The 24,537-nt window shown below is 52.8% G+C and overlaps 7 protein-coding genes across 7 annotated transcripts; 3 read left to right on the top strand and 4 right to left on the bottom strand.

Annotated features, from left to right (window-relative positions):
- Nucleotides 1-1,999: 1,999 nt before the first annotated feature.
- On the bottom strand, nucleotides 2,000-3,430 carry PODANS_1_2350 (uncharacterized protein; the record flags this gene model as incomplete). The annotated part of the gene is made up of 1 exon (XM_001912395.1): nucleotides 2,000-3,430. A coding segment is annotated over one exon (1,431 nt), but the record flags the coding sequence as incomplete, so codon positions are not given.
- A 1,413-nt stretch (nucleotides 3,431-4,843) lies between these two features.
- PODANS_1_2360 (uncharacterized protein) lies at nucleotides 4,844-5,782 on the top strand (the record flags this gene model as incomplete). The annotated part of the gene is made up of 1 exon (XM_001912396.1): nucleotides 4,844-5,782. One exon carries the CDS (start codon nucleotides 4,844-4,846, stop codon nucleotides 5,780-5,782), a length of 939 nt encoding a protein of 312 aa, XP_001912431.1.
- Nucleotides 5,783-6,655: 873 nt separating this feature from the next.
- On the bottom strand, nucleotides 6,656-8,666 carry PODANS_1_2370 (uncharacterized protein; the record flags this gene model as incomplete). Its single annotated transcript, XM_001912397.1, has 3 exons — nucleotides 6,656-6,764; nucleotides 6,825-8,401; nucleotides 8,547-8,666. 3 exons carry the CDS (start codon nucleotides 8,664-8,666, stop codon nucleotides 6,656-6,658), a joined length of 1,806 nt encoding a protein of 601 aa, XP_001912432.1.
- A 1,332-nt stretch (nucleotides 8,667-9,998) lies between these two features.
- Nucleotides 9,999-10,482, bottom strand: PODANS_1_2380 (uncharacterized protein; the record flags this gene model as incomplete). Its single annotated transcript, XM_001912398.1, has 3 exons — nucleotides 9,999-10,029; nucleotides 10,091-10,309; nucleotides 10,361-10,482. 3 exons carry the CDS (start codon nucleotides 10,480-10,482, stop codon nucleotides 9,999-10,001), a joined length of 372 nt encoding a protein of 123 aa, XP_001912433.1.
- Nucleotides 10,483-11,896: 1,414 nt separating this feature from the next.
- Nucleotides 11,897-14,076, top strand: PODANS_1_2390 (uncharacterized protein; the record flags this gene model as incomplete). The annotated part of the gene is made up of 5 exons (XM_001912399.1): nucleotides 11,897-11,997; nucleotides 12,062-12,721; nucleotides 12,781-13,039; nucleotides 13,095-13,602; nucleotides 13,646-14,076. Coding segments are annotated over 5 exons (1,959 nt in total), but the record flags the coding sequence as incomplete, so codon positions are not given.
- An 856-nt stretch (nucleotides 14,077-14,932) lies between these two features.
- On the top strand, nucleotides 14,933-18,565 carry PODANS_1_2400 (uncharacterized protein; the record flags this gene model as incomplete). Its single annotated transcript, XM_001912400.1, has 2 exons — nucleotides 14,933-16,457; nucleotides 16,524-18,565. The coding sequence occupies 2 exons, from the start codon at nucleotides 14,933-14,935 to the stop codon at nucleotides 18,563-18,565; spliced, it is 3,567 nt and encodes a 1,188-aa protein (XP_001912435.1).
- Nucleotides 18,566-19,421: 856 nt separating this feature from the next.
- Nucleotides 19,422-21,287, bottom strand: PODANS_1_2410 (uncharacterized protein; the record flags this gene model as incomplete). Its single annotated transcript, XM_001912401.1, has 4 exons — nucleotides 19,422-20,317; nucleotides 20,369-20,778; nucleotides 20,831-21,085; nucleotides 21,184-21,287. The coding sequence occupies 4 exons, from the start codon at nucleotides 21,285-21,287 to the stop codon at nucleotides 19,422-19,424; spliced, it is 1,665 nt and encodes a 554-aa protein (XP_001912436.1).
- Nucleotides 21,288-24,537: the final 3,250 nt, after the last annotated feature.

Raw genomic sequence — 24,537 nt, forward strand, 5'->3', positions numbered from 1 at the left:
CGGGCGGGGAGGCACTCCCTTCTCTGTCGTCTTTCCCTCTTGCTGAAGACAATATGAAGCAGCAGGTACGTGTCTTCCTGACTCTCGACGCATCCGGCCTTTCAAACGAACATTTTGATCATGGCGTCATTTTGACCTACGGGCCAGTGGCCTTGTGTTGTTATCATGCGTCATCCAGAGCCAGACGTCCAATTGTGGTGATGCCTTCCCAATTCACAACGACAAGAACTTCGCCCCCGACTCGTGTTACTTTCTAATTTACAAAACCAAAGCCTATTCTTCGAAGGGAATGTGAATAACTGGACTCAGCTAATCTTCTATTCAGCAGAATTCAGCCGAAGCCGACGCAAACGTCGTCAGTGCGCCGCCTTCGCAACCGGATACCCGACAAACCAAAAATCATAAACATTCACCTGGAGAGAGTTACGGAAAATGGCTATTAGTCGTGAACCGCTACCCTGATGATAATGATGCACTCGAAGTCTACTGGGCATGTAGGTTGTTCTCATCTTTCATATTTCTTTGTTTGTACACACTCATCGCCAGCACACAAGCCGGCCTGTTGGTCTTGATGTCGCGTAGCTGGGCACCTTGAAAGGTTCTTGGAAAGGATATGCCGTCAATGAATTTGAGACAAGCTGTTGATAGATGACGATTATGACAGGCAGAAACCATGCTAGGAAGTGCCTTTTCGCACAGTGTGGCAATGACTGGTGGTACGAGTGTCCCATTCCGATACCTGCTCCTGAATGGAAAAACAGACTATGCTTTTTGCGCAGACGGGGGACGAGTCACGAGAACGGGAAGCAGACCTTCCAAACAATGACCTCAGAAAACTCCTCGAAAGAGAGCGCTGCAAGAAGAAAGACCTGCCATTTAATGAGTATTTACACTGGGTTGCCCGACCCCCTGAGGAAGTAAGTAAAACGGCGCAGCATGCCGATGGGGTTAACTAACAGCCCGCCTGGCCCATCGGACCGGCTGAAGGTGTTCCAAGAACTGGAGTTTGCAAAACAGCGTGAAAGAGAGCTCCAGGCAAGGATTGACGCCATGAGTCATGAGATATCTTGTGAGATGTCTTGGAGGAAGCATCAGCTCGAGACAAAAATTAAAATAATAGATGAGTTGGAAGTCTTGGTACGGAAACTGTTAGAAAACCAGACCGACTTTTGTTCCTTGAAGAAGGAGATTAGAGTCGGCGAGGAGAAAGTTATGGAGCTGAAGCGTGCTGAGAAGGAGGCTAGGGAAAAGGTTAGGGTGGCCAATGAGGATGTTGAGAAAGGTGAAGGAGGAATTGAAGTGTCACAAGGAGAAGGAAACCCAGCTGTTGGATACAATCAAGGCTTTTGGAGGAGGAGAAGTCCGCACTGCTATCCATATACGAAGACTTTGGCAAGACCCTGGACTCTTCTCGAGACACCGGCAAGCGGAGACGGACAGAGGGACCGGACCACTGACTGGCTTAAAAATGCCCACACGGACAGTGAACAGATAGCTGATATTAGCAAGAAGCTTCGGTTCAATTCTGCATGCTGTGTCTTGAGGATAAAGGGAGCGAGTAAAGTACGTTTTGAGCAGTCCCCTTTGCTTGATCATGCTGTGGTACATATCTGGATGAGGTACCCACCTAGGTTTGCTCACTCTTTCAAACTTTTCTTCCGTTCCCACCGAAATGCTATTGTAAGAAGCAAGTCAACGATTCTTAAATGAACTTCTAGGTGTCAGATCATATCATCCAACGGTGATTCCACAGTGCATCTTGAATGTTGGTTACAGGTTGAATCACGACGAACAAAGGGTGATGAAAGGAACAATGATATGTAAAATATTCTACATAAATACATCGCCTTCGTAACTCCTCAATAAGTTGACGCGTAAAAGAAATCTCTCTCCATATATCCCTGTGTATTCCCAGTTCTCTTTACCCAAAAAGAATCCAAATATTAAAACCCATACCCGAGACACCATAGCAAAGGAAATCCTCACCAGATCAAAACCATCAGTAATAATCCCCATCACCAACCCTCCTCTCCTTCCTTCCCCTCAAACTCCCAATCTTCCTCTTCAACTTCTCCCCCAACCCCCCGCTCGCCCTCCCACTTTTACTCCTCTCCAACCCCCCCCGATACGACCCCTCCCCAACAACCTGCTCCGGCAACATGGCCGTCCCCTCCTCATTATCAACCACCCTCTGCCTCCGCCTCACCCCCCCATCCTTCTCCTCACTCCCACTAGCCATCAAACCCCTCTGAGAAGGCTGCTGCATCTCATAAGCACCCCCCTTCCCATCCCCACTAATACTCCTAGCCAAATACCCCCCCCTCTTTTTAGCCACCCGCCTCCTTTCATCCTCCTCAGCAGCCCCAACCCCAGAATACCAACCCTCCCCCTTCCCCTTCAAATCCCCCTCCCTGTACTCCACCCCAGGCCACCTCTTATACGCGCCCCCGCCCGCACTTTGTTCCCTCATCAAATCAGCCCCCTCTTGATACTCCCCCATCCTCCTCCCCGTCATAACATCCCTCTCCCCAGGCGGCACGACCGCCGTCCCCTGCAGCGGCACATGCTTCGTCAAGCTGTCCTTTACATACTCCACCGGCGTAGCCTTGATCGCCTCCTCGTTGGAGGATTTGACCGCCTCCAGGGGAGAGTACTTCTTGTTGGTGTTGTACGGGATCAGCGTGGGGTCATACGGGCCAGGGTGGTGGTAGGGGGAAAAGGGGGAGGACTGGTCCAGCTGGTCTATTGGGTCGGCAAAGGGACGGGCGTGGGAAGAGGTGGGGCGGACGTGGCGGTTGGCGGCGCGGTGGGAGGAGGAGAGCATAGCTAGGGGACGGTGGGATTGGTCTCCTGGGTAGCGGTCTTTGAGGCGGAGGGAGTTGCCGCGGCGGATGGGGAAGGATTCGTCTGATGGGGGTGGTGGGGGGTGGTTGAGGGAGGAGGAGCGGTTGCGGGTGGTGGTGGTGGTGGTGGAGGGGAAGAACTGGTTGGACATTTTGCTGGGGGGTCTGGGGGATGTTGGTGTAGAAGTTGCTACGCTGTTGGCGCGGGAGAGGATTGTGCCTTGGGACCAGTTGCGGTTGTGGCTTGGTCTGAGTGGAATGGCTGAGCGGGTGGATAGGGTGCGGTCTACTCCTGGTGGTGAGGGCGGGAGTTGCCTGTTCAGACTGAGACTGCTGCGGGTGCTTCGGATGCTGCTTGTTCTGCTCAGGAGACGACGGAGAAAAGGCTGTTCTTCTTCGTCACCTTCGGTATAAGATACGTTCCTGGTGTGCTGAAACTTTCGTCGGATGCTGCCAACTGCCGAGCGGGTTGGTGTTGTTGGCGACTTTGTTGAAGCTGGTGGCGATGGTGGCAGGGGTGTAAATCTTGTTGCGCAAACCTGGCTTGGTTCAGGCTCATATAGTGGCTCTAAGAGATATTTTGAAGCCTATGTAACTCTTCTATTCAGTATTCTGTTCAAGATTTTGTTCAAAGGTCGAAATCTCGTGTTGAAGCTATTTATTAGGGCCCGGAGTTGGTATCAAGGAACTTGGAAGTGATGCCAAGGAATCCCGGGAGTGACGCAAGTGTAGGTCAGGATCGTCACCGTCCACGAAAACCAAGCCGCCAGCACAGCAGCTGCCGCTGACGCCATCCTATGAAAAGACCTCACGTATAAGACCAAAACCCCCGAGCTTCCGGAGGGTTTACCCACTCATCTCGCAGACGGAAACGAACTGAACATCTAAAAACAAGCTTACCCATTGCTTGTCTCCTGGCAGGCCATATTCATCCCTGCCAAATTCGTCCAGCGTCTTCCCAGCTGGCATTTTAGCGGCAAGGGCGCAAAGCTGGTAGGCGGGTCTTGGGAGCTGTTTCAGTGGGGTCTTGGGTCCGTGTAAGTGGGAGGTGAATATATTTCCAGATTGGGTCGAGATGTGAACCAAAGAACAAAGAAGAACAGTGGAATGATGTAAAACACACAATGAGAGTCTTATATCGACCAGATTCCTAGATACACACAAAGAACAAGAGGAAAATTGCAGACGACGCTGTGCGACCAGGTGTCCTTATGATCATTTTTCCAAAGCGGCCTTCTTCGGCAGGAGAAACGGCGCGCGGGGCCTCTCCCTCCTGCAGTAGTTCCAGACTCAAAACAGTTATGTGTAACCTCTGGATTCTGCTGCAGAAGAAGGACCTCGCCTTTGGTAGTAGACGTCACCAGACTTAATTAGCCAGGGGATGCAACGAACAGGTGGTCCAGACCTGAGCTCCAGACTGGTCCAAGCCAAGGGATCGTCAGCGTGATGCCCGGGATAGGCAACGAGCTATTCTTCAACCTTACCCAGACTTCTGCACCATCTCCCATATTATGCGTGATATGGCCCGTTATCAAACTCTTCATGCCGGTCAGCCCACCTATACATAGGTCTTTCATACTACCCGTCGACGAGTGGTGACGCCCTTGAATATGCCAAAGGCAGTTGGTTTGAGACTGTGATTGGTTGGGGGAGTCAAACTGTAGACGCACTGGCCAATGGAATCCGGAGACAAAATCCGCCAGATGGTCGCTGCCTCCGCCGGTTCCCCGACAAGTGTTCCATAGAGTTCAAACAGTCAGGTCCCAGGTCCCTGCAGGAATAAGTCCAAACACCGGGCCGTTATTGGCTGCCGTCCGCTACCTTCCAGTCCGTATAGGTCTCACACAGCCTGGGCCTTTGCAGCATCGATATCGAAACACGGCCTTGGGTCTGTCAGAGTCTGACCAACCTCTCACACCGGCCTCATCTCCATATGCTGCATTCTTGCCCATTTGAAGACCCCAGCCACCGCCGGTGCCTAGCTAGCCGCGTCACCTGCCATGCCGCCGCTGGTGGATTACGGATCCGATTCGGACTCGGACGCCGACACGGCCAACCCAGCTCCTCCGCCAGCCAAAAAGCCAAGACTAGGTGCATCTGGCACCGGAACGGCTACGGCCCTATCTAGCGGCCCGTCTCCGGATCTGCCTCCTCTCCCGGCATCATTCCACGACCTCTACGCCTCCACAGCCCGCACCTTTGATGACCCTTCCCTCCACCAAGGTCGAACCAGACAAACACCACACATCCCTGGGAACTGGCCCAGCCATGTTTACATTGAATGGCATCCACCGCCAGAGTTCAAGCGCATGCTATCAGGCCTAATATACTCAGTCCGATCACAGATTCGCAAGATAGACCCCGAAGTAGAAATAACCAGCTTTCTGGAGAGTGACCTAGGCGTGCCGTTACCGTTGCACATCAGCCTCTCCCGTCCTCTTAATCTCAGCACGTTCCAGAAAGACCAGTTTCTGTCCGATCTTCAAAAGATACTCGCTGGAGACCAGCCGTTCGAGATACGGCTCGGGAGGGTGGAATGGCATTTTACCTCGGAGAGCGGACGGGCGTTTCTGGTGCTGAGAGTGGTCTGCCCGTCTCGAAATAATGAGCTCGTGTACCTTTTGTCCAAGATTAACGAGCTTGCTAATATATACGGCCAGCCCCAGCTCTATTCGTGGGCCTCGGCTGCAGAGGGGAAGGATGTTGCGGACGCCTTTCACTTTTCGATTGCTTGGTGTCTGGGTAAGCCGTCGGATCATCTCGAGCGTATCACAAAAGAGGTTTTTGCAAAACCCGAGATCCGGACTGTCATCGGAATGGGTAAATTGACCATCCACAGCATCAAGGTCAAGATTGGGAATGTGGTGACGAATATTCCGCTGAGGAAGGAGGATGAGGAGAGGAGGGAGAGGAAGCACAGTGCTTTGCTTGGGTTATGATGATACGGGGTATGATTTCGCTCGGCAGATGTATCGAGGCGGTGATGGGAAGTGTCAGGGAGCAGGTTGGATCACAAATGCTAGACGCCGGGATAGCTAGTAGAAGATTAATAAGCGATCAATTCATAAACCACATTATACTGACGTTCTTCTTGATTGCCATCACATCACAAGTTTCCTAGAAATGACCTCTTGAAGGTGAGAAGGTGAGAAGTGATTTCAGGTTGTTTGGGGGATGTAGGACTAAGTAAATGATCTAGACGAGAAAACAACCGAGCAGAAATAGGCTTGGGAGTTTTTGCAAGAGGTCATGAAGGGTGAGCCGGAAAAAGGGGTGATAATAACCTAGGGGAGTTGGACGAGCAGCTTGTGTCTGCCGGGATGGAGGGCTTGCTTTGGGGCGGGCAGTGGGATTGGTAGTTTGTTCTTGGGAGCATCTTCATATTGAAGGCATGGTTGGAGCTGGCCTGTATTTGTTAGGACATACTCATGTTGAAGGGAAGGGATGGAAGACTTGCGCTCTCTTCAGTTCCTGCTTGGTTGCACCACAAGTCAAATATAATCATCACATCTTCGGTACAAACTGAATTTTCACCTGCTAGTTACAAACGCTGCCCAAAAATATATACTAACAAACGCCCACCCAATTGCTGCCATGCCAATAACGATTCATCAACTCCCAGGCTCCATTCAAGACGTCACAACCCAATAACACAGGCAGCCAGCTATCCCGCAGCCAACCAAGAAATAGTCCGGGCCCATCTCCAGCATCTTACGCCAGAGTGAGGCATGCCACTTGTATATAGCTACAGCCATACCATACCCCAACGCATGATAAAAATGACTCACTAGACCACCGCTATCACAGCCATTCTAGAGCTCGTCCACTCTAGGGAATTCCAACGTCCACGTCCTTGGAGTCACCGGCAAGCCCAGGAAAAACTGCAAAAAGCGCGCAGCCTCTTGAGAAAGGACAACCCAACTAGAGAACCGTTAGCATTGGTTTTCAAACAGAAAAAAAAAGAAAACAAAAAAAACTTACGCCTTGGCAGGGAAACTGATCCACCCCTTTAACACAAACATCGTCACCTTCTTGATATTCTCCCACTCCTCCGCCATGGCCTCCGAACTCGACTTTGGCTCCCGGCGGATCCTCTCCTCTCTCTTGGTCTCCACCTCATCCACATCCTGCTCATCCAGCGCCTTCTTGATAGGGCCCACACTCAGAATCTTGTTCACAACCACCTTCTTAGCCCCCTTGTTATCCTCTGCCTCAACCATCCCTCTAAACTTTTGAATAGCGCTCATCGAGCTGCTCAACCTGGCATACGTGTTGAAAAGCGCCACCAATTCCGTCCGCTTCAACACCGGAACCTGCGGGTGGTCGTTATTGTCAAACTCGAACAACACCTTCAGCGCAGTTCCGTACCCAGCCGTCTGCAGCTTGCCCCACAGTCGGCACTTGTCGCACCCGACACAGTCCATCAGGCGGCTGACATTCCTGAAGCGGTTGCGGAAGTCCTCTTTGAGCGAAGGGCCTTCTCCATTCTTGAACATGAGGCTCTCGTCAAAGATTTGAGGCACGCTCGCGGCCTTGGTGGTGACAGCCAAGACCTTCTCACGCGTCTCGGCGTCCTGAGCCGGTTCGCCCGTGCAAAAGGTGTAGCCCTGCTCGGCGGTGAGATAGGGGCCGAGTTTGGCGATGGCGCGGGAAAGGAGGGCGTAGTTAAAATAGAGATTGCTGATGCGGTCCGGGAACTGGTGTAAACGAGCCTTGTAGCAGGCGAGATTGGGTTGCCATTGACCGGTGGTTTGGTTGAGAAAGTCCCAGCAGAGATGGGTCGAGATACTCGCGTGCATGCCAGACATGACTCTGTAAAAGACACGCTTCTCGAGACATTCGTCCTCGGCTTCGAGACCGGTGTTGGCAACGAACGGGGTGAGGGGGTTGTGCTCCCTGGTTTGCTCAAGAACATGCTGGCGCCCAGCAGCGTCAAGAACAGCCTTGAAATCCATCGCCGCTGGTCCACGAGCCGAGGTATCCTTTCCAAGCGCCGCATAATGGGGAAAAGAGCTTCTCTGGAAGCAGTTCTCTCGGTATACCGCATCCCACACCTGCTTGGCGCCATCGCCAGCATACCCAGTAAACCTCTCGGGATTCCGCAGCAAGCTCACATAATCCCCCTTGGACGTAGCGCTCTCGTCTTCGGGAACGCAGTAATCTCTGTCGTCACACTCGTCGTCGTATTCAACCACACAACTCTCCCCAACCCCCTCACCCAACTTCCCCTTCAGCGGTCGTACTGGCTCTTGTTTTTGAACCGCCTTGCCAGGATGTTGCGCCCTCGGGCCCTCGAGCTTTCCGAGCTCTTTAGCCCTCCACACTGGCGGGATATCCTCCTCGTTATCCAGCGTCTCTACCGCGCAGGCAATGTTCCCGCACATGCCATTCTCGTCATTCCAAAACGGGCACTTCTTGTGAAATAAATTCACCCGGTAGTGACTGAAGAAGTCCGTCGTCTGGGTGAGCTCGTCAAGGGCCGGCTTGACATTGCGATTGAGCCGCTCGAGCGTCGAGTACGAGGCACAGGCGTCGCTCACGATAGCTTTTGGCGATATCTGCCAGAGGGAACCGTTAGAATGATATACATGAAGATCAGCCGCCGTTGCAACAGCGGCAGTAGCGCAACTGGATCTAGATGGTGGGGCTAATGCATCTGCACGGCAGAAAAGAAAGGGGCAAGGGCTGATAAGAAAAGCGTACCGCGCAAGCATCTTGAGGTGGCGCTGGTGGTGATGCCGAAGGTTGTGAGTTTTGGCATTGCACTTCTGGGCTCCAGAGCGCAAAGACTGAAAGATAAAAGAGACGGGCGGCCGTCTTCATGGTGAAGGAGGAGGGGGGAACCTGTGGAAGGCCTCGAAACAAATGGGACGGTCTGGGCAGAATGGTCGGCTGGATGTTGCTGCTATCGAATGAGAATATTCGTGATCCGTAATTTCTATGTGGGTGTAACCGAACGGTCTTTGTCTTGGTGGTCTGGTATGCTGTCCAGAGACCCGGGCCTGAAACGTGGACGTTTTATATGATATGTGGTCCGACGTCAGCGTCCCGAGATGGCAATTGGCGATAAGAGGTCTTATCGGGAGGCCGTTGTGGCCGAGCGGGAAGGGCGATCGACGGTGCGCTTGGCGTTTTCTGGAAAGATTACAGAAGGGATGCGCAGAAGAAGTGGACAGGAATGATGTGATCCTGTGGCAGCAGCTACGAAGTAAATGCAGAAAGTGGTAAAGACCAGGTGGTCAGTGGGATAATATGTTGTTCTTTTAGAAGATATGGCCAACAGGAATTTGCCCGTAGTGGCTGGGGGGGGGGGGGGGGTTGCGAGAGGAAATGTGGCCAGAATGAAAATCAGCAGATGTCGATCTGCCGACGAACGATCGGATTGCTTGCAAATCACGAAAACCGGCTGACACTTGTTGCCTTCTTTGGTTCCCGGATCTGAGGAGAGCACTGGCAGCGTATCAGTGCATCCTTCTGAGTACGGACTGTGGCCCGGCGCTTGCTCGTACGCGATATGCAAGAGTGTTCATTGTCCTGCCTTTTCCTTATTCAGTTCCCAAAACTGCCAGCGTGGCGCATTGGAACGGGATGTAACCGTACTTTGATAGATCGCCTCAACCCCGCGATCAATCACCAACTGGGGGGGCATCTAATCAAGGGTGTATATAACTCATGACGCCTGTCTCGATGAAACTTCCCATACGGGCCTGAAAGTTTGATTATTCTTCTTAATTCATCGCTACATAACCAACAATCCATCATCTGCATGTCCGGACAGCTTTGTCCCGGTTTTCATTATTTCGTCGCCCCCTGGCCAATGTCCACCAGCCACTTCTGCCTCGGCCCTCCAATGGCCGTCCAAAATCTTGCTCCTGTATCGCGGCTCAACCCATGCGCTCATCTCCTCCATATTCCAGAGCCTATCAATGTTCGTAAATTCTTCGCAGATGTGGCGCCTCAAGATCGAAAGTCGACTGTCAACGCCCAGGTACGTGTCCCGAGACATGATAGCCAGAAGCCTTGCTGCCCTCACATCAGCGGGCAGCATTTGCCTCTCCAGTTAATAAGGTGATGATCGGTGTCTGGTTGTGGGCCTGGCCCCGAGCGCTAATCGTACAGCTGTCCCCTACTATTACTTTGTGACCTCGTAGCTCCTCACTGCGGAGGTTGGTAGTTCAGTGGGCGCCTGGAACCAAATGTTAGCCTGTAGTCCTTGGCATGAGACTCATGGTTGCAGGAGTGCTCACTTGAAGAGGAGAATATGAGGCTCTGGCTCGTGTACTTCGTAGTGCTCCCACCCAAGACTCTGTGTGATACCCATCGCCCGCCATTCTTCCTCCCACAGGAGCTTCAGAGTGCCCTTGGACTGGTCATGATAGTCTTTGGGAATGGCCTTGAGCATAGCCTTGGGAAGCTGCACGTGGCGGTATTCGTATTCGTTGTCATTGTAGCTAGCAGATGTTAGGCTTGATCGAACCGACAATATGGCGCGGTTGACATCCAGCGGCGCTACTTACCGTGTAGAGTAGTGGATCGCCTCAATAAACTCCTCCAGACGTGCCCGCTCGCTGTCTGACAGCGGGCGTGGGCTTGGGTTGCGACGGGAGGTGTCAATGCCCATCTCATCTAGTGTCGCCATTTTGAAGGTTGATGTCGGGATAGCCGGGAAGTTTAAAAATCAAATATATGTCGCGAGAAGATATTCGAGAATCGAAAGGGCGTCCTGAGGAAAAAGGGCGCAGTGATGTTGGGTTGAAAAAGTATCAAGGTCGCGCGATAGTCGTGTCTAGCCCTGCACTTTGGGTACGTGGGGTAATATCGGGCCAAATCGAGGAGGCCGACAACTGGAGATGGGCTAGGCAAAGTGGTCCTCTAGAATTCAAAGTTGGTAATGCGACCGGAAGAAGTAAGGGGGAGCGTCTGCTAGCTCGGGTGAAAAAACAGCTGTCGTTTTGCGCGTTGAGTGTCGGTGTTGACGCGTGCGACTTCGCTGGTGGAGGAGGGGAACAGAAAGAGGCCGAACGTAAACAAATCGGTTCATGTGTTTGGAAGGGCCCTGCCGCACTTGCCATACGCTAAAATTTTGACCCTTCCGGCCCACTGGCAGCTTGGCACGGGCCACAAGGTAGAGAAAGTGGCATGGTGATAGCTTGACATCTCTCGCAAACAATAGGCTTACTCTAGACTCTGAATAATAGATAGGTATTTGAAGAAGCATCCAAGGGTTGCTCTTGCCCCGTCCCTTCCATCCTGTGGGCTGTTTCTCGTTGTCGCATTGTTCAAAGGTGCAAAGTGCCGGATGACATAAGCAACTCAACTCAAGATGCCTAACATATCAGGCGAGGAACAAGGGAAGCCCCGGTCCATGCGCGTGTGGGCCCCTGCTCAGTGGTACCTTCCCCGAAGCCAGGTACACTTTTGGGACAGGAGCGCCTGCTGACAGTTGGAGGTTGAACTGTATGCAAAACTCTGAATTCCCAGCCCTTTGGAGCGCCAAAATTGCACCGCTCCTGGACAGCTGCCTGGACTGCAGTGATTCGTTCCCTACAGTTCGCAGACACGACACGACTTGCACCCCGTCCATCACCTAAGTCATCCATACCTAGGTATATCCATCGCAGGGGGCTGGCTGGGCTGCGGGACTCCTGACTTGACTGCGCTGCGCCCACCCAAAGAGACGAGACGGCACCGCACCCGCACCTGCACCCGCACAATTGCTACGCGTCTCCCACAGCCGCAGAGCAACAGCTTGCGCGCCGCCCTCCGTCACAAGTCGCCCATTGAGGCGCCTGCACCACGTCCATCGCGACAGCTGCCATCGAGTTGATCTGTTTTTTGCCAAATCTGATCCGCTGCACCACCGCGCAATGGACAACAAACGGAAAGCGGGCCCGACGGGCGCCGCCGAGAATGACGACCGAGCTGCCAAACGACGCAAGGTCCCAAGGGTACGTCTTTCTCCAAGAGTTTCCCGTTGCTCGTGGCGCACATCTGCCACACCTTGGAACTTGGGATGCAATGTCAACACGGCCATTAACTAACCATGGGGACAGCCTCCACAAGAGTACGACCTGCTGAAGGGCGAAAGCCCCGAGTCGACCTCCGCCTACGGCCTTGTTTTCTTGGAAACCATCCGCAGAACGAAGGACAAGAGGTTAGTATAGGCTTGTCTTCCCGGGTCTAGGGATATATGACATCTAACAACAATGGCTTCGCAGCGGACGACTTGTGGCTAGCTACTTTGAGAATCTCCTCCCCCGTGAGAAGAACAAGGACTACTATGCGCGCATTCGCATGCCCATCTCCCTGAAAATAATTGAGCGCAAACTCCACAACCAGGACTTTGCCAACATGTCTGAACTCGAAAGCTACTTCAAGCGAATGGTCACCAATGCGAAGGAGTATTATCCCAAGAATTCCGAGATTTTCGAGGACGCCGAGCGTGTCAGAAAAGCGCTGAGCAACTACATGACCAAGACGAACCCGGCCTACAAGTTGGTACAGGGCTATAGTTGCACTGCTGCGCCTATACCTGATGATTTGCAGTCGACGGATTTCATGGATGAAGACGCAGGGGGTGGCGAGGAGGACGCGGCTGGCGAAGATGATGCCGAAGGCGAGGAAGACGAGGACGCGGGTGAAGACGACGAGGAAGACGAACAGGACGACGAGGACGACGGAAACCCGAGAAAAATCATCCTGAAGCGAAGGGATTCCAACAACGGCGTTAAACGTGGGCCCGACTCGGTGCGGAGACGTGACAGAAGTGGGAGGGCCAAGGCAGACCATGAGTTCGAGGGCGTCCCGTACAAGGGACTGAACTTCCAACACGCGCAGGAGAAAATCGTGGAGGAGCTTATTCGAAAGCCAGACGAAGAGTAAGCAACACCTGTCATGCGACTCTGTGCACCGAGCCTTGCTAACTCTGCTCCTACAGCGGTGGCCCTCATTTCTTGGACTTTATCAATCTCCCACCACGCAGCTTCAAGGATTATTTTGCCGTCATTACCTCTCCGTTGTCGTTAAAGGGGCTTCAAAAACTCGTCAAGGGCATTCATGGTCGACAAGCTGCCACTGGTATCAGCGACTTCAAGAGCTGGGCAGCTTTTGAGGAAAAGGCCAGCCTTCTTTGGACCAACGCTCATTTCTACAATGAGGATGGCAGTGAAATCCACACCCTAGCCACAGAGTTGAAGGTATGAAGATTGAAGACGGTCTGCCAGCTAGCAGTGCTAACCCATGACCTTACAGCAAGCCTTTTATGATGAGCTCAACGCGGCGAAGGCAGTAGTCCCGGAACCACCTCAGCAGCCCAAGATTAAGCTCAAGGTTGGTTCGGGTCAGGATACTCCGGTACTGGGTGCCAAAAAGATCACGATCCATGTCGGCGGGTCTAAAGGCAGCGCAACAGGGTCACCAGCACCACCGACCAACCGCTCTAGCGAATCCGGCCCTATTCCACCCCAGGCGTCATTTACAACCGCTGCCAGCTTCCAGCTGGACAAACCTATGAGTTTACCCTCAGCTGGAGGGTCCCCGAGCCCCCCTGTCATCGCTCCTGGGCCACCAAGTATGGTTCCACGGCCGAATGGACATGTTCCGAGTCCCATGATGATGATGAATGGGCAGCACGGTTACCCAGGGTCGCATCAAGCACTTCAAAATGGCCATCTGCCTCCTGCACCAGCACCTGCGCCTGCACCGCCACCTCCTCTGTGGGACAACTTGGTTCGCGCTCCTGGTAGAGGTGAGTTTCGATGTGTTATTTTGGCTCGATGAGCACACTGCTAATTGGAGAACAGGTATTGCCGACTCTTTGTTGCCCAGTGTTCTTGTCCGGACACATCCAACAGTTCCAGGGGACCGCCGATTTCGGATGGAACTTCCAGCAGACCCAAAGCTGGCTCAGCAGAGTGTCACTTTCCACTTGCCGGCTAGCCACAGCAGACTGCAGTTGGTTCCCCGGTTGGCGCCCTTTGAACAACAGGGACGTCAGTACAAGCTCATCGTTCAGATCAATGGACAGATGGTGGGCAGAGCCACCCCGATTCCTGCACCTGATGATCCGCTGCCACTAAACGCCATGGTGTTTGACTTGGGTTTAACTCTGGGCACGAACATGATTGTCGTTACAGTCGTGGCATCACTGCCGAAGGGTCAAAAGCTGGAAAATGGAGCGAGCGCCGAGGTAGAGAGGCTGACCATGAATGTCCACCTCACGAGAGTCTACTAGAATCTTCAAGGAGTCGTTATTTTGGCGTCAAGGCATGTATCTGGGCGGTGGCGATTTATTCTGTTTCTGGTTCCTTGTCTATTTGTGGGAAAAGGAAATGGGTGGGCGGATCAATCTATGGCTTCAGTTTCGGTGGTGTTTCTGGACGGAGCGTTTAGGCACTGCTTCAGTACGACAGGGCAAATCAGCGTGGTATTATTATAACACTTGGGCTTCTTTCTGTGTATATGTATTGATATAGGTCATCGCGCGCAACGGAGAATCAGCGGAAAAATTTTTCAAGCTTGATTTGTTTTGGGAGCTGGACTCTCATATTCTGAGGCTTGTTGAAGACCGATGGAATTTACTACAGGCTGTTGTCAATGAACACCTCTGTCTAGAAGGATTATCTATGCTCGATTCCCCGGCAAGCAAAGTCTAGGTTGAAGCTAGTAAGCACTTCCCATGCCATTTTCTTTTTGCCCTTGGCTTACAATCGTCACAGGTACCCGCCCTCGGTACAGGAGAACAAAATGAGGGTCGCCCATTGTCTCCCTTTTGTGCATGTCATTCAATTGTTTACGAGTATTCCGAACGCGGCCACCCTTTGAAGCCATGGCACACACGCACTCAACCCCTTGGAATGGAGTCCGCATTCCTCGACACAACAAAGCACGCGGCTGCACGCGCTGGCCCCTTTATTTCCTACTCCGGATGAACAAGTCTTCTTATCATTACAATTGGCTTCTTTGTTCAATGTATGGTGTCCACCGTTTTGAGCTACTTGCTCCCTCGAGCTACATGTGTATTTTTCTTTGAAGGCTAAACAAGAGGCCATTCGTTGCGGTTTGGTTTTGTTTTCTAAAAATCTCTTACAATGCCTCGACGGTCGGCCAAATTGGTTTCTGCCGGTGTTGATCCTGCACCGAGGAGAAGATCGACTAGGCTTGCGTCGAGAGAAAACGTGGAGAGGAAGCATCATCATCATCATCATCATCATCATCATCTTGAAAGCCAAGAGAAAGAAGAAGAAGAAGAAGAAGAAGAAGAAGAAGAAGAAGAAGAAGAAGAAGAAGAAGAAGAAGAGGTGGGATTAGAGTCTGCTGGGGAAAGAAGACGAGACGGCAACAACAGCTGGGAAGGGGAAGAAGACGAGGACCCAGAGGCGGCCAGTGTTTATCCTGCTTCTTCATCACCCTCGGAAAGACATCTATCACCGCTTGAAGACGAACAGCACGTCTCGGGACTTGAGCCTGAACCAGAGATCAAAGAAGCACAACCCAGCCTCGCACTCTCTACATCATCATCACGACGATTCTTGCAACAACCTCGTTTGAGAACCGCCGCCGCCATGGACGACTCACCAGAATCCCCCCACCTCCGCGGAGGCAAAACCCCCGAGCGCCGCCGCACCCCCTCAAACCCTCAGCGTGCCACTCCCCAAAACCAAACCTTCCCCGAAGGAGCCAGAATCACCTTTGCAGGCTCGACAGACAGCTCAAGCCGCCGGCGCTCCCCCTCCCAAGGCAGGCGTGGCTTTTCTGACCCGACCGGCAAAAGAACCACCGGCAAGATGACCACAGCCGACTGGAACGCCCACCGGGCCGCCCAGCAGGCTATCCTCGAGAGTAAATACCACATCCCTGACCGGCTCCGGTTCAAACTCGGCGACCTCGAGACGAGCGTCAAGCCTAAGCTTTCGGAGAGCCAGAAGAAGGTGTTTCGGAACAATGACGCTGACCCGGTTGTGCTGAACCAGAGGGCGGAGAAGCTTGCTATTCATGAGCCGCTTGTCAAGGTGCATGGGGATCCGCAGCGGGACCCGGCGGATGCGGCCAAGGATGGGAGGGTGTTGGATGGGGTGAGGAGTTGGTTGGAGGAGGTTGTCGAGGGGCAGGTGAGGGTTCGGCCGTGCGGGAGGGATGTGGGGAGGGAGTTGTTGGGGGCTTGGGCGCCGACGAGGTTGAGGTTTAATTTCCCTATGCCGCAGGATGGGACCGAGACGGGGAATGAGTGGTTTGGGGCTGTGTGGCAGGATTTGTACCTCAAGGCGTCGCACTTTGCGGAGGAGTACTTTGGGGAGGGGCTGGGGTTTGGGGAGGAGGTGCCGAATGGGGGGAATATACTGGATGTGAAGATGATTGATAAGGTGTGGACTACGGGCGGGGTGGGGAGCACGAAGAATCTGGTTTGGTTTATTAGTCAGGTGGCTAGGCAGGATAATGGGTTTGAGGGGGGGTGGGATGTGATGCTATCCAAGGCGGTGCAGAGGAAGTTGGTTGTCGCGGGGGTGATTGGGAAGATTTTGGAGCGGCAGGTGTTTGATGATTTGTTGTTTGGTGCTGATGAGCAATCGAGAGCGATGTTGGAGGCATCTGATAAGGCTTTGGAGTTGGGTGAAGGTGAGTTGCCTTTTTTTTTTTAAAATCAAGGGGGGGACATGACTGACATGACATGACATAACTTAGGCTACCGGCGCACAAGGCTTCGGTCGGAATGCATCGACATGTATATGCGTAACCAGGAGCTCACTCCCAAGTTCTGGGAACATGTTGACCAACTCAGCATTCAAATCACAACTTTGTTGCTCCCGCTGTTGAAGCTGATGGACCGGAACTTTAACAACAGTCGGGTCAAGTCTCTTTGGGGATTTCATCAAAAGATCCACGACATTGTCTCCGAAGCCGGGTTCTTGTCATTGCATATGGCTCACTCGAAGAGTATCTTCCGGATTACTGCCCCATTCCTGGGTCAGACGTGGGCCATTGACCAAAACAATGTCGACGATAGAGTCTATCACGAGTCCTCACTCGCCGTTGCCCGCCTCGAAGGGATGGAGAAGCAAAAATGGGCAAAAGAGAATCTGATTTACGAGTCAGACCCAGCAAACTACCGCCCTACGTATGCGTTGTGGGAGAAGACCAAGCAGCTAGGATTCTGGGGTGTTCTTTGGGCCGTGCTCGGTTTCTTCCCCAGCTTGTTGTACAAGAAGGTGGAGAAGTACGGCGGGTTCCCAACCTGGGACTCCAAGCCCGGCCTGGGAGACATCGTGTGGAGGTCGCCGCCGTACCTGGCCAAGGTGCAAATTGTTGTCTGGCCCAAGTGCGAGAGGTACGGGCTGATGGGCGAAATCGACCCGAGGCTGAAGACGAGCACGGAGGGAGAGTCCATCTCTACGCTGCTCAAGAGTCAGGTGGTGTACTACCAGGGCCGCACTGATCCGCGCGGTCTGGGCGCCGAGGGCACTCCCACCCTTCTCGAATGGCTCCGATACAAGGACGCCCTTTGGTTCAAGAAGTGGTGGGATCGCTTCGTCAAGCTGGGCGTCTCCCTCCTCGTGCTGTACCTCCTGTCTCGTTTTGCGCCCGTCCTTTGGATCATCCCCCAGTTGGGTCTAGCCTTGGCTAAACTTGTGGCTATTCTCATCCTCGACGTCATCATTTGGCTCCTAACCGCGGCATCAAATGTTGCAAAGGCTGTCATGTACTTGTTGTCCGCGGTTTGGTACACCATCTTGGGGGCGCTGGGCTTCAAGTTCCCATCGTTGCAGCCGTCGGAACCCTGGGTGATTGGACACTCTGGTTACGAGGGGACAGTTTACACACAAAAGATTACGGTCCCAAGTTTCGAGGGGCATTCGTACACCGTGCCTTGGTTTGGCGGCGGGGGTGACTATGAGAAGAGGCACAAGGAGCTTGAGGCGGAGAAGGAGAAGGCTAGGGAGCGGGCTAGGCGACGAGCAAGGGAGCTGGAGAAGGAGAAGGAGAAGGAGCTGGAAGAGGATGCGGATGATATCGAAGTTACAAAGGTTATTGACAAGATCTTCCCCGGCCCTATCACTCCTGCTCCTCTGGGCCCCAACGGTAGGAGGATGACGCTTAAGAGGTCGTGGACTCGTGCGGGAGAAGAGCCAGGCCCGGAGGTTTGGGAGGAGCACACGCCTGGTTACTTTGAGCTGCTTACCGAGAAGGCCAAGGAGCTGCCTGTCTTTAAGGGTGACAAGGAAAAGGCCAAACGGGAAGGCGTTGAAGCGGAGGTCAAGGAAGGGGAAGAGTGGAAGAAGTACGTCAAGCCGAATTGGTATGGCTGGTTTGGCGGTGCTACCGAAGAGGAACTCCGTCAACGAGAAGAGGAGAGGTTGGCTTTCGAGGCAGCCCAAGAGTCTGCCAGACGGGAGCAGGAGACCAGGAAAGAGAGGAGAAAGAGGGAGAGGGAAGAGGCTAGGGAAAAGAAGCTGAGAGAAGCCAAGGCAAGGGAGAAGAAGGAACTGGAGGAGATCCAGAGGAAGGAGAGGGAGCTGGAGTTGGAGATTGCCAGACATAGAAAGGATCCCAAGGCGCCGGCCAAGGTTAGGTCGGGTTTGAAGGAGACTCTCAAGAAGTGGTGGCAGTCAACGACTGGGGGCTTGGGGGTGGCTTGGCAACCCTATCATATTGATAAAACGATTTATTATCCTGCTATCAAGCAGTCGTTTGGGGGTGATCAAGAAGGGGAACCGGAGGAGCTTTAGGGTGGGAAAGGCAAAAAGGCGTTTATTGGATAGTAGTTGTTGTCTTGGTTTTTTTGTTTGCTATATCGTTTAAATCTATTTTTTTTGTTTGTTCGAATGTTACCGTTCATTCTGACGTTGCTGTTTTGCCCACGATGACATTATGGAATATATCAAAGGAGCCGGCCAACCAGCCATTTGTCATGCTTTGCGTGTTCGGCGAAATGACCATCCGGTGTCCTAGCTACCCGCCGCTGTCAGTCTATCGTCCCATCTTGTCCTCGGCCAATTATGTAAACCCAGCAGCGATAACGTGGGTCTGTTCTGTGACACTTTGTGCTTCAAGTGTCGAACCACGCGGCTATGTCTTGGCCGTTTTGTTTCGTCTTGGACATGTCATGTTCATCATTAGCAAAGTTGTACAGAGACGCTGTTTTCTTTCATGTATGGTATGCAAAATTGGCTTTGCAATTCAGTCATGTATGTGTGATATATACTTTCATTTTGACAAGGTATATCCAACAAAGATCCGCCATGGGAAGAATAAAAAAACAAACAGATATAAAAAAAAATCCACATAAAGGTGCCCGCTAAAATTAACCATCTTCATCATCTCTGTTCCCATCCCCTAATTCCATAGACATAAAAAGGGAAGACGTTATCTTTGGTGAGTGATGTCGTAGCCCTTCTTGAGTTTTGGTTTCTCGTGTGACTTGGTGTATCTTTTTCCTCGGCACGAGGACAGCATAGTCTTGCCGCCTGAAAGCCCAGTCACCAAAATCCCATCCAGAAACCCTGATCGTACAACCGTACGCCGACGTGTCGGTGTGAAAAATTCCGTATTATTGATATGTGTCAGGTCAATGTCAATGTACATTTAGAAGTGCTCCTTCCAGAACCGGAAGCGCACCTCACTGCTGCTGGCAGCCTTGGCCGCCTTCTTGATGTCACGAGCAGCAGCCGAGGGACCGCAGAAATAAACACCGACCGTCGTCCTCATGTTGCCCTCGAGGCCGTTGAGATAAGTCCGGTTCTGGATACCCTCGCTCATGCTCTGGAAGATGCGGCCAAAGTTGGGACGACCAAAGTTTGTCCGCGCCTTGAGCTCAGTCAGGGGATCAACCGAGCTGCCGACCGAGTTGAGCACAATGTTCTGGGTGGTGTCCATGTCGAGCTTCTGGGTGAGATAGGTGTGGATCTTGAGGAACTCGACGCCGCTGGAACCGGGGACGCGGGCGGCCTCGGCGGATTGCTCCTCGAGGGAGAGGAGGAGGGTCTGGAACCACTCGAAGGAGCTGGTGTCCTTGCAGACCCAGATGAACTCGACACGGCGGAGACGGGTGGGGGGGTTGGGGCCGTTGCGCAAGTGCCAGATGTTCTTGAGGATGGAGGCCCAGGGGGTGACACCGATACCGGTACCGATCAAAACGGCGATTTCGTTCTCGAAGACGTCCTCGGCGGGGGCACCGTAGGGGCCGTCGATGCGGAGAGCGGGCATCTTCTGGCCGTTGGCAAGAGCGACGTCGTACATTCCCAAGGGGTCGACACCCTCATACAGCTTGGCGTGGATGCCGCCAGCGCCGACAGCGTTGCCGAGCTCGCGAGTGAAGTCACCAACCTGTCTGATGTGAACAGAGACATAGGGGTCGTATGGGCAGGAGGTGATGGTAAACGGATGCCACTGATACTTGGAGACGGAAGGAACCTGGAGGAAGAGCCACTGGCCAGCCTTGTACTTGAAGGAAGGCTTGTTGAACTGAATCTCCACGACGTCTTGACGATTGTTAGTCAGATTCTCAATATCAGGACAGAGTTGTTACTCACCATACGGATGTTTGACAACACGGGTAATCTTGGTCTCACGGATGGCACGAATCTCACGGTACAACCGCTCAATGAGGTAGAAGCCACCGGTCCAGAGCTCCCATCTCCAGCCAAGATAACCAATGCAGTGCTCCCAGTACTCATCACCGGCAAATGGCGAAATGGCGTCGGCTGTGTCACGGACGAAGCACCCGACGGTGTGGGTGTACAGACCGAGGAAAAATGGGATGAACAGATGGTGAGTGTACCAGAAGGTCTCGAAAGACTGTTGTCTGATGCGGTGATGGGCGGTTGTGTACATCAGGAGCATGCAGAGAAGCATAACGTGGCCAGTGGCACCACCGGGCTGAACGTAGTGAATCTGCACAGCGGTTACAGGACGAATCTGGGTCTTCTCGACATTGTAGAAGCTGTACACTGTCAGCTCAAAACCCTCTTATTCGCAATTTATGACAGACTCACTTGACGTAATGGGCAGCTGTGTGGATGATGGTGAACAACAGCATAGAGTAGGCAAGCTGCCTGTGCATCCAGATATTCTCATCGAGTGGGATGAACTTGATCTTTGGCCTGATGAAACGCATGATAGTTCTGCAGACGGGCAGCAGAATAAGCATACCGTCCACACTCAATACTAGACCAGCACCACGAGAAAGCCAGACAGAGTATTGCAGCGTGTTGAGACCCGCCAAACGGGCATCAGCTGCTTGTTTCCACCTAAACAGCACAACCGTTAGCTCAGTATCCTCCCACCATTTCCTCAACCCCTTTCCACTCGACCAACACCTCCCGAGAACAAATCTGAAAAAGCATACCATCCATAGGCAAAGATGCCCCAATGGAACGTCCAGAAGAGGATGTGAAAGAGAATCTTCGACCCCGTGAGCTGCTTCTTCAGCAGTGGAACTAGCCCGCCCATTTTGACGACTGGTTTCCCCCTCTTGACCTATTACAAGGACACACTCAAGGTATAGGATCTGTTGTGATGTCGACCTGCGACCGTGGTGACGTCGACTATGGGCTCTGTAGCCTTCGGTATGTGTCTGGCAGCGGAATGAGGCGCGGCTGTGGTTTTCGAGTCCAAATCACACCCTTGATATTCTCCTCTATTCCTTCCTCTTGATTATTAACACCTCCCAAATCGTGTGATGTGTATGTATATCCACCAACTAGGAGACCCGATAGTGCGGCGGTAATAGAACAAATAAAGACAAACACTAAAAGTCTGCTATATGAAAAAAAAAAAAGGAATAAAAGAGCGATTCTGAGCCAGCAGCTGAAGTGAAAGGAAGGACAGTAACGGGAGTCGCTCGCGGAGGAGGGCTCGTTTCTTTTACCTCGTCGAATGAGGGAGACGACGAAGGAGAGGGGGAGAGAAGGGGAAGAAACAGGTGATACGTGGGTGGTGGGAAGGTCATAAAAGACGGTCCCAGGAAACAGGGGGAAGGAAAAAAAGAAGGAACCAAGACGTGATGTAACACTACCCTTTACCACCACAGCGCACACGGACACAAACACCAGGCGGTCCAGCAGGGGGCCACTTGGTGAGGGTGGAGGCAGAGTGGAGGGCGGGCAAGGGTAGGGGGCCTGGCGAGGTCACGGCAACAACCAAAGCCGTGCCCTTCTCACAAGTCACTTCCTCCAGCAGCAGAGGCGTTAAAGTCTGAAACGTCTAGACTGGTTCTGGCAACCTCGTTCGCCTCCTCCAGATGAATTCTCCTAAACTGTCTTTGAAGGGGGCAGCAGCGTACAACGACAGGCGCGTAGTGGGGCCAGAAGACAGGCTGTTGAAGGCGGCAGCAATGGGTCGGCGGCGAGGGCAAGACGGCAGCGTAGTTGGGGAAGATGCTTGGAGATCAGACGTAGGAGATGGTTTCGCGGTTGCCCGAGCTGTGTCAGGTTCTGAGATTCTGGGGAGGCCTGCTATCAGATGGCAAGGAGTTGGTGGCGGTAGGCGCGCAGAAGTTGAGACGAAAGCTGTTAGAGGCGCTTTGACCGGGGGTGAGCTTGGAGGCGACCCTGATGTTTCGGTTTTGACAGGGGGTGTCGAGAACGTCCTGTTGCCAAGGGCGAGAAAGGGGTCACCGCACTGGGCTTGGCGAGCTGTTGGTTCGTTTGGACGGTTGAAGAAATGTCGATGTTGAAAGTGTTCAAATTTGTCGAGAAACTCCAGAGAACAGATGTTGTTGACGGAAATTGAAAGAGTAAATCACAAAAAGAAGACGAGAGACAATGTTGAAGGCGGCGGCGGCCGCAACCTATTCTTAGGCATGGGCATTCTGATACCAAGACCTCGCGGGCGCTTAAACGGCTGGGATCTCGAACGAGAGCATCGAATTCGATTTGTTCCGAGAGAGATGCCACGGGCCGCTAGGCAGCTTTGGGGTGTGGCACGTTGCGAGCACTCCAGGCCGTCGCATGTTGCCGAATCCAAATCACCAATCAGCGAGCTTCTGTGTCTTTGACATCACATTCTGTGACTTGCAGAACTTGCATTTCTGCATCGATAATCTTCGCACCGAGGTATGTAGGTGCTCCATTCCGCCGTCTCCTGAATGGTTACACATGCTTTGAGCGGATATGTATGCTTAGGTCATAGGAAAGACTAGCAGTTATCAACCCCATCACATCACATCTTGGCCGTGAGTTATCATCCGAAGTGAATAAAGTTCCACACCGTGTTGTCCAGATTCCCTGTCCGGCTAGAAAGGTCTAAATATAAGTGAGCACATTGGGGCCTCGTTCAGATACGTCGACCAGGCATGTGTCCTTGAAGGAGTGTGGATTGTAAATGTACCACCATACCAGGTCGCTGTCATGTCCGGGCTGATCATCATGGGACCTAGAGAGAGGCACGAGCAGGCCCGAGATACAGACCATAGCCCATGCTTGTTGAATGCTGATTCCATACTCGTGTGGCCAATCATCAAGAGCTTGTTGGATGTTGCAAAAAGCCCAGCTGCGGCAAACGCCATGTTCACGTAGCACAGAATCCCATGCCGATCTTGGATGGGATTTCTGGTTTCTAACAAGGCGCTTCCTTCGAACGAGCGCTTCAGACTTGTGGTGCCTCACCAATACCGGATATGCATTTAGAACTCCCTGCTAGCCGACAGCCTCAAACGAACAGGTGCAGGGAGGGATTGCACATCAAGAGCTCGGACAGCTCTGCGACACCGAGATGCAGGCGTAATCGGATGGAAGGTTGCGGCATCGAAAAGGGATGGCCGTCAAGCCCAAGACCTTGAAACATGCCCTGGCCTAGTCCCGCTACGCAGTACCGGCACCCGCTTCAAGCAATGATACAAGCCTGAAGAAAAGGAGAGAGAAAGCTTCGGAGAAAGTAAAGATATTTCCGGGGGCGTTTGGTTGGTGTTGTGTGGTGTGGGAGACGTGAGGAGTGTTGGTCGTCGAGGGGGGCTTCACCCTTTTTCTTCAGCCACTTCATCCGAGTCAACAACAACACCAGCATATCCCTCGGCGATGCTGAAGAAAGCATCTATGGATGTTCTTTGAGACATCAAGATCTTCAAAAGACAATCCACATTTTTAAGCTTGTTTGCAAACGCGTGGCATGCCAGGTGCACACCATCTTATCCTGGCCTTGGAGGGCGCCTCGAGAGGATCCGGGTCCTGCCGCACGTGGGGAATCGTACGATTTTTTTGAACGCCAGACAGCACCGAGAGGCACTGAGCCAGACCCTCGGGACAGCTGCTGGGTATAAGAGTGAGTCTCCTCGTCCTCGTCCATTATCGAGTTCTTGTTCTGACGGTTTTCTGGATCCAGGTTTCGTGGATTGACACCGCCGAATAAATCCAGAGTCAGCCTGCAAACGAAGTGGAGAGGATCTTGAGTAGTTCTGCAGGGCGCACCTGTGTCATGGTGAACCTCTTCAGATGAAAGAAGGTCTGAGAGATTAGCAATTATGGCAGTGGACTCTGCTTAGTACTGTACTATGGGCTTCTCGTGGGGTACAGTTTCGTAGTCTCAGAGGCTATGATGGGGCATGTGGTAGTGTAGAATCGACGTGCCATAGTCTCTCTCCCCAGGTCGCTATCAACGGTGAGGAGCGGCGTCTGGCAGGTCGCGCGCGGTGAGAGATAAAGAGCCTGCATTGGCATGGCTCGGCTTGCGTGGCAGTTTCTGGTGAGAATGGAGATTCCACGCA

The sequence above is a fragment of the Podospora anserina genome, chromosome 1, assembly GCF_000226545.1.
Source record: "Podospora anserina S mat+ genomic DNA chromosome 1, supercontig 1".
Lineage (NCBI taxonomy): Eukaryota > Fungi > Ascomycota > Sordariomycetes > Sordariales > Podosporaceae > Podospora > Podospora anserina.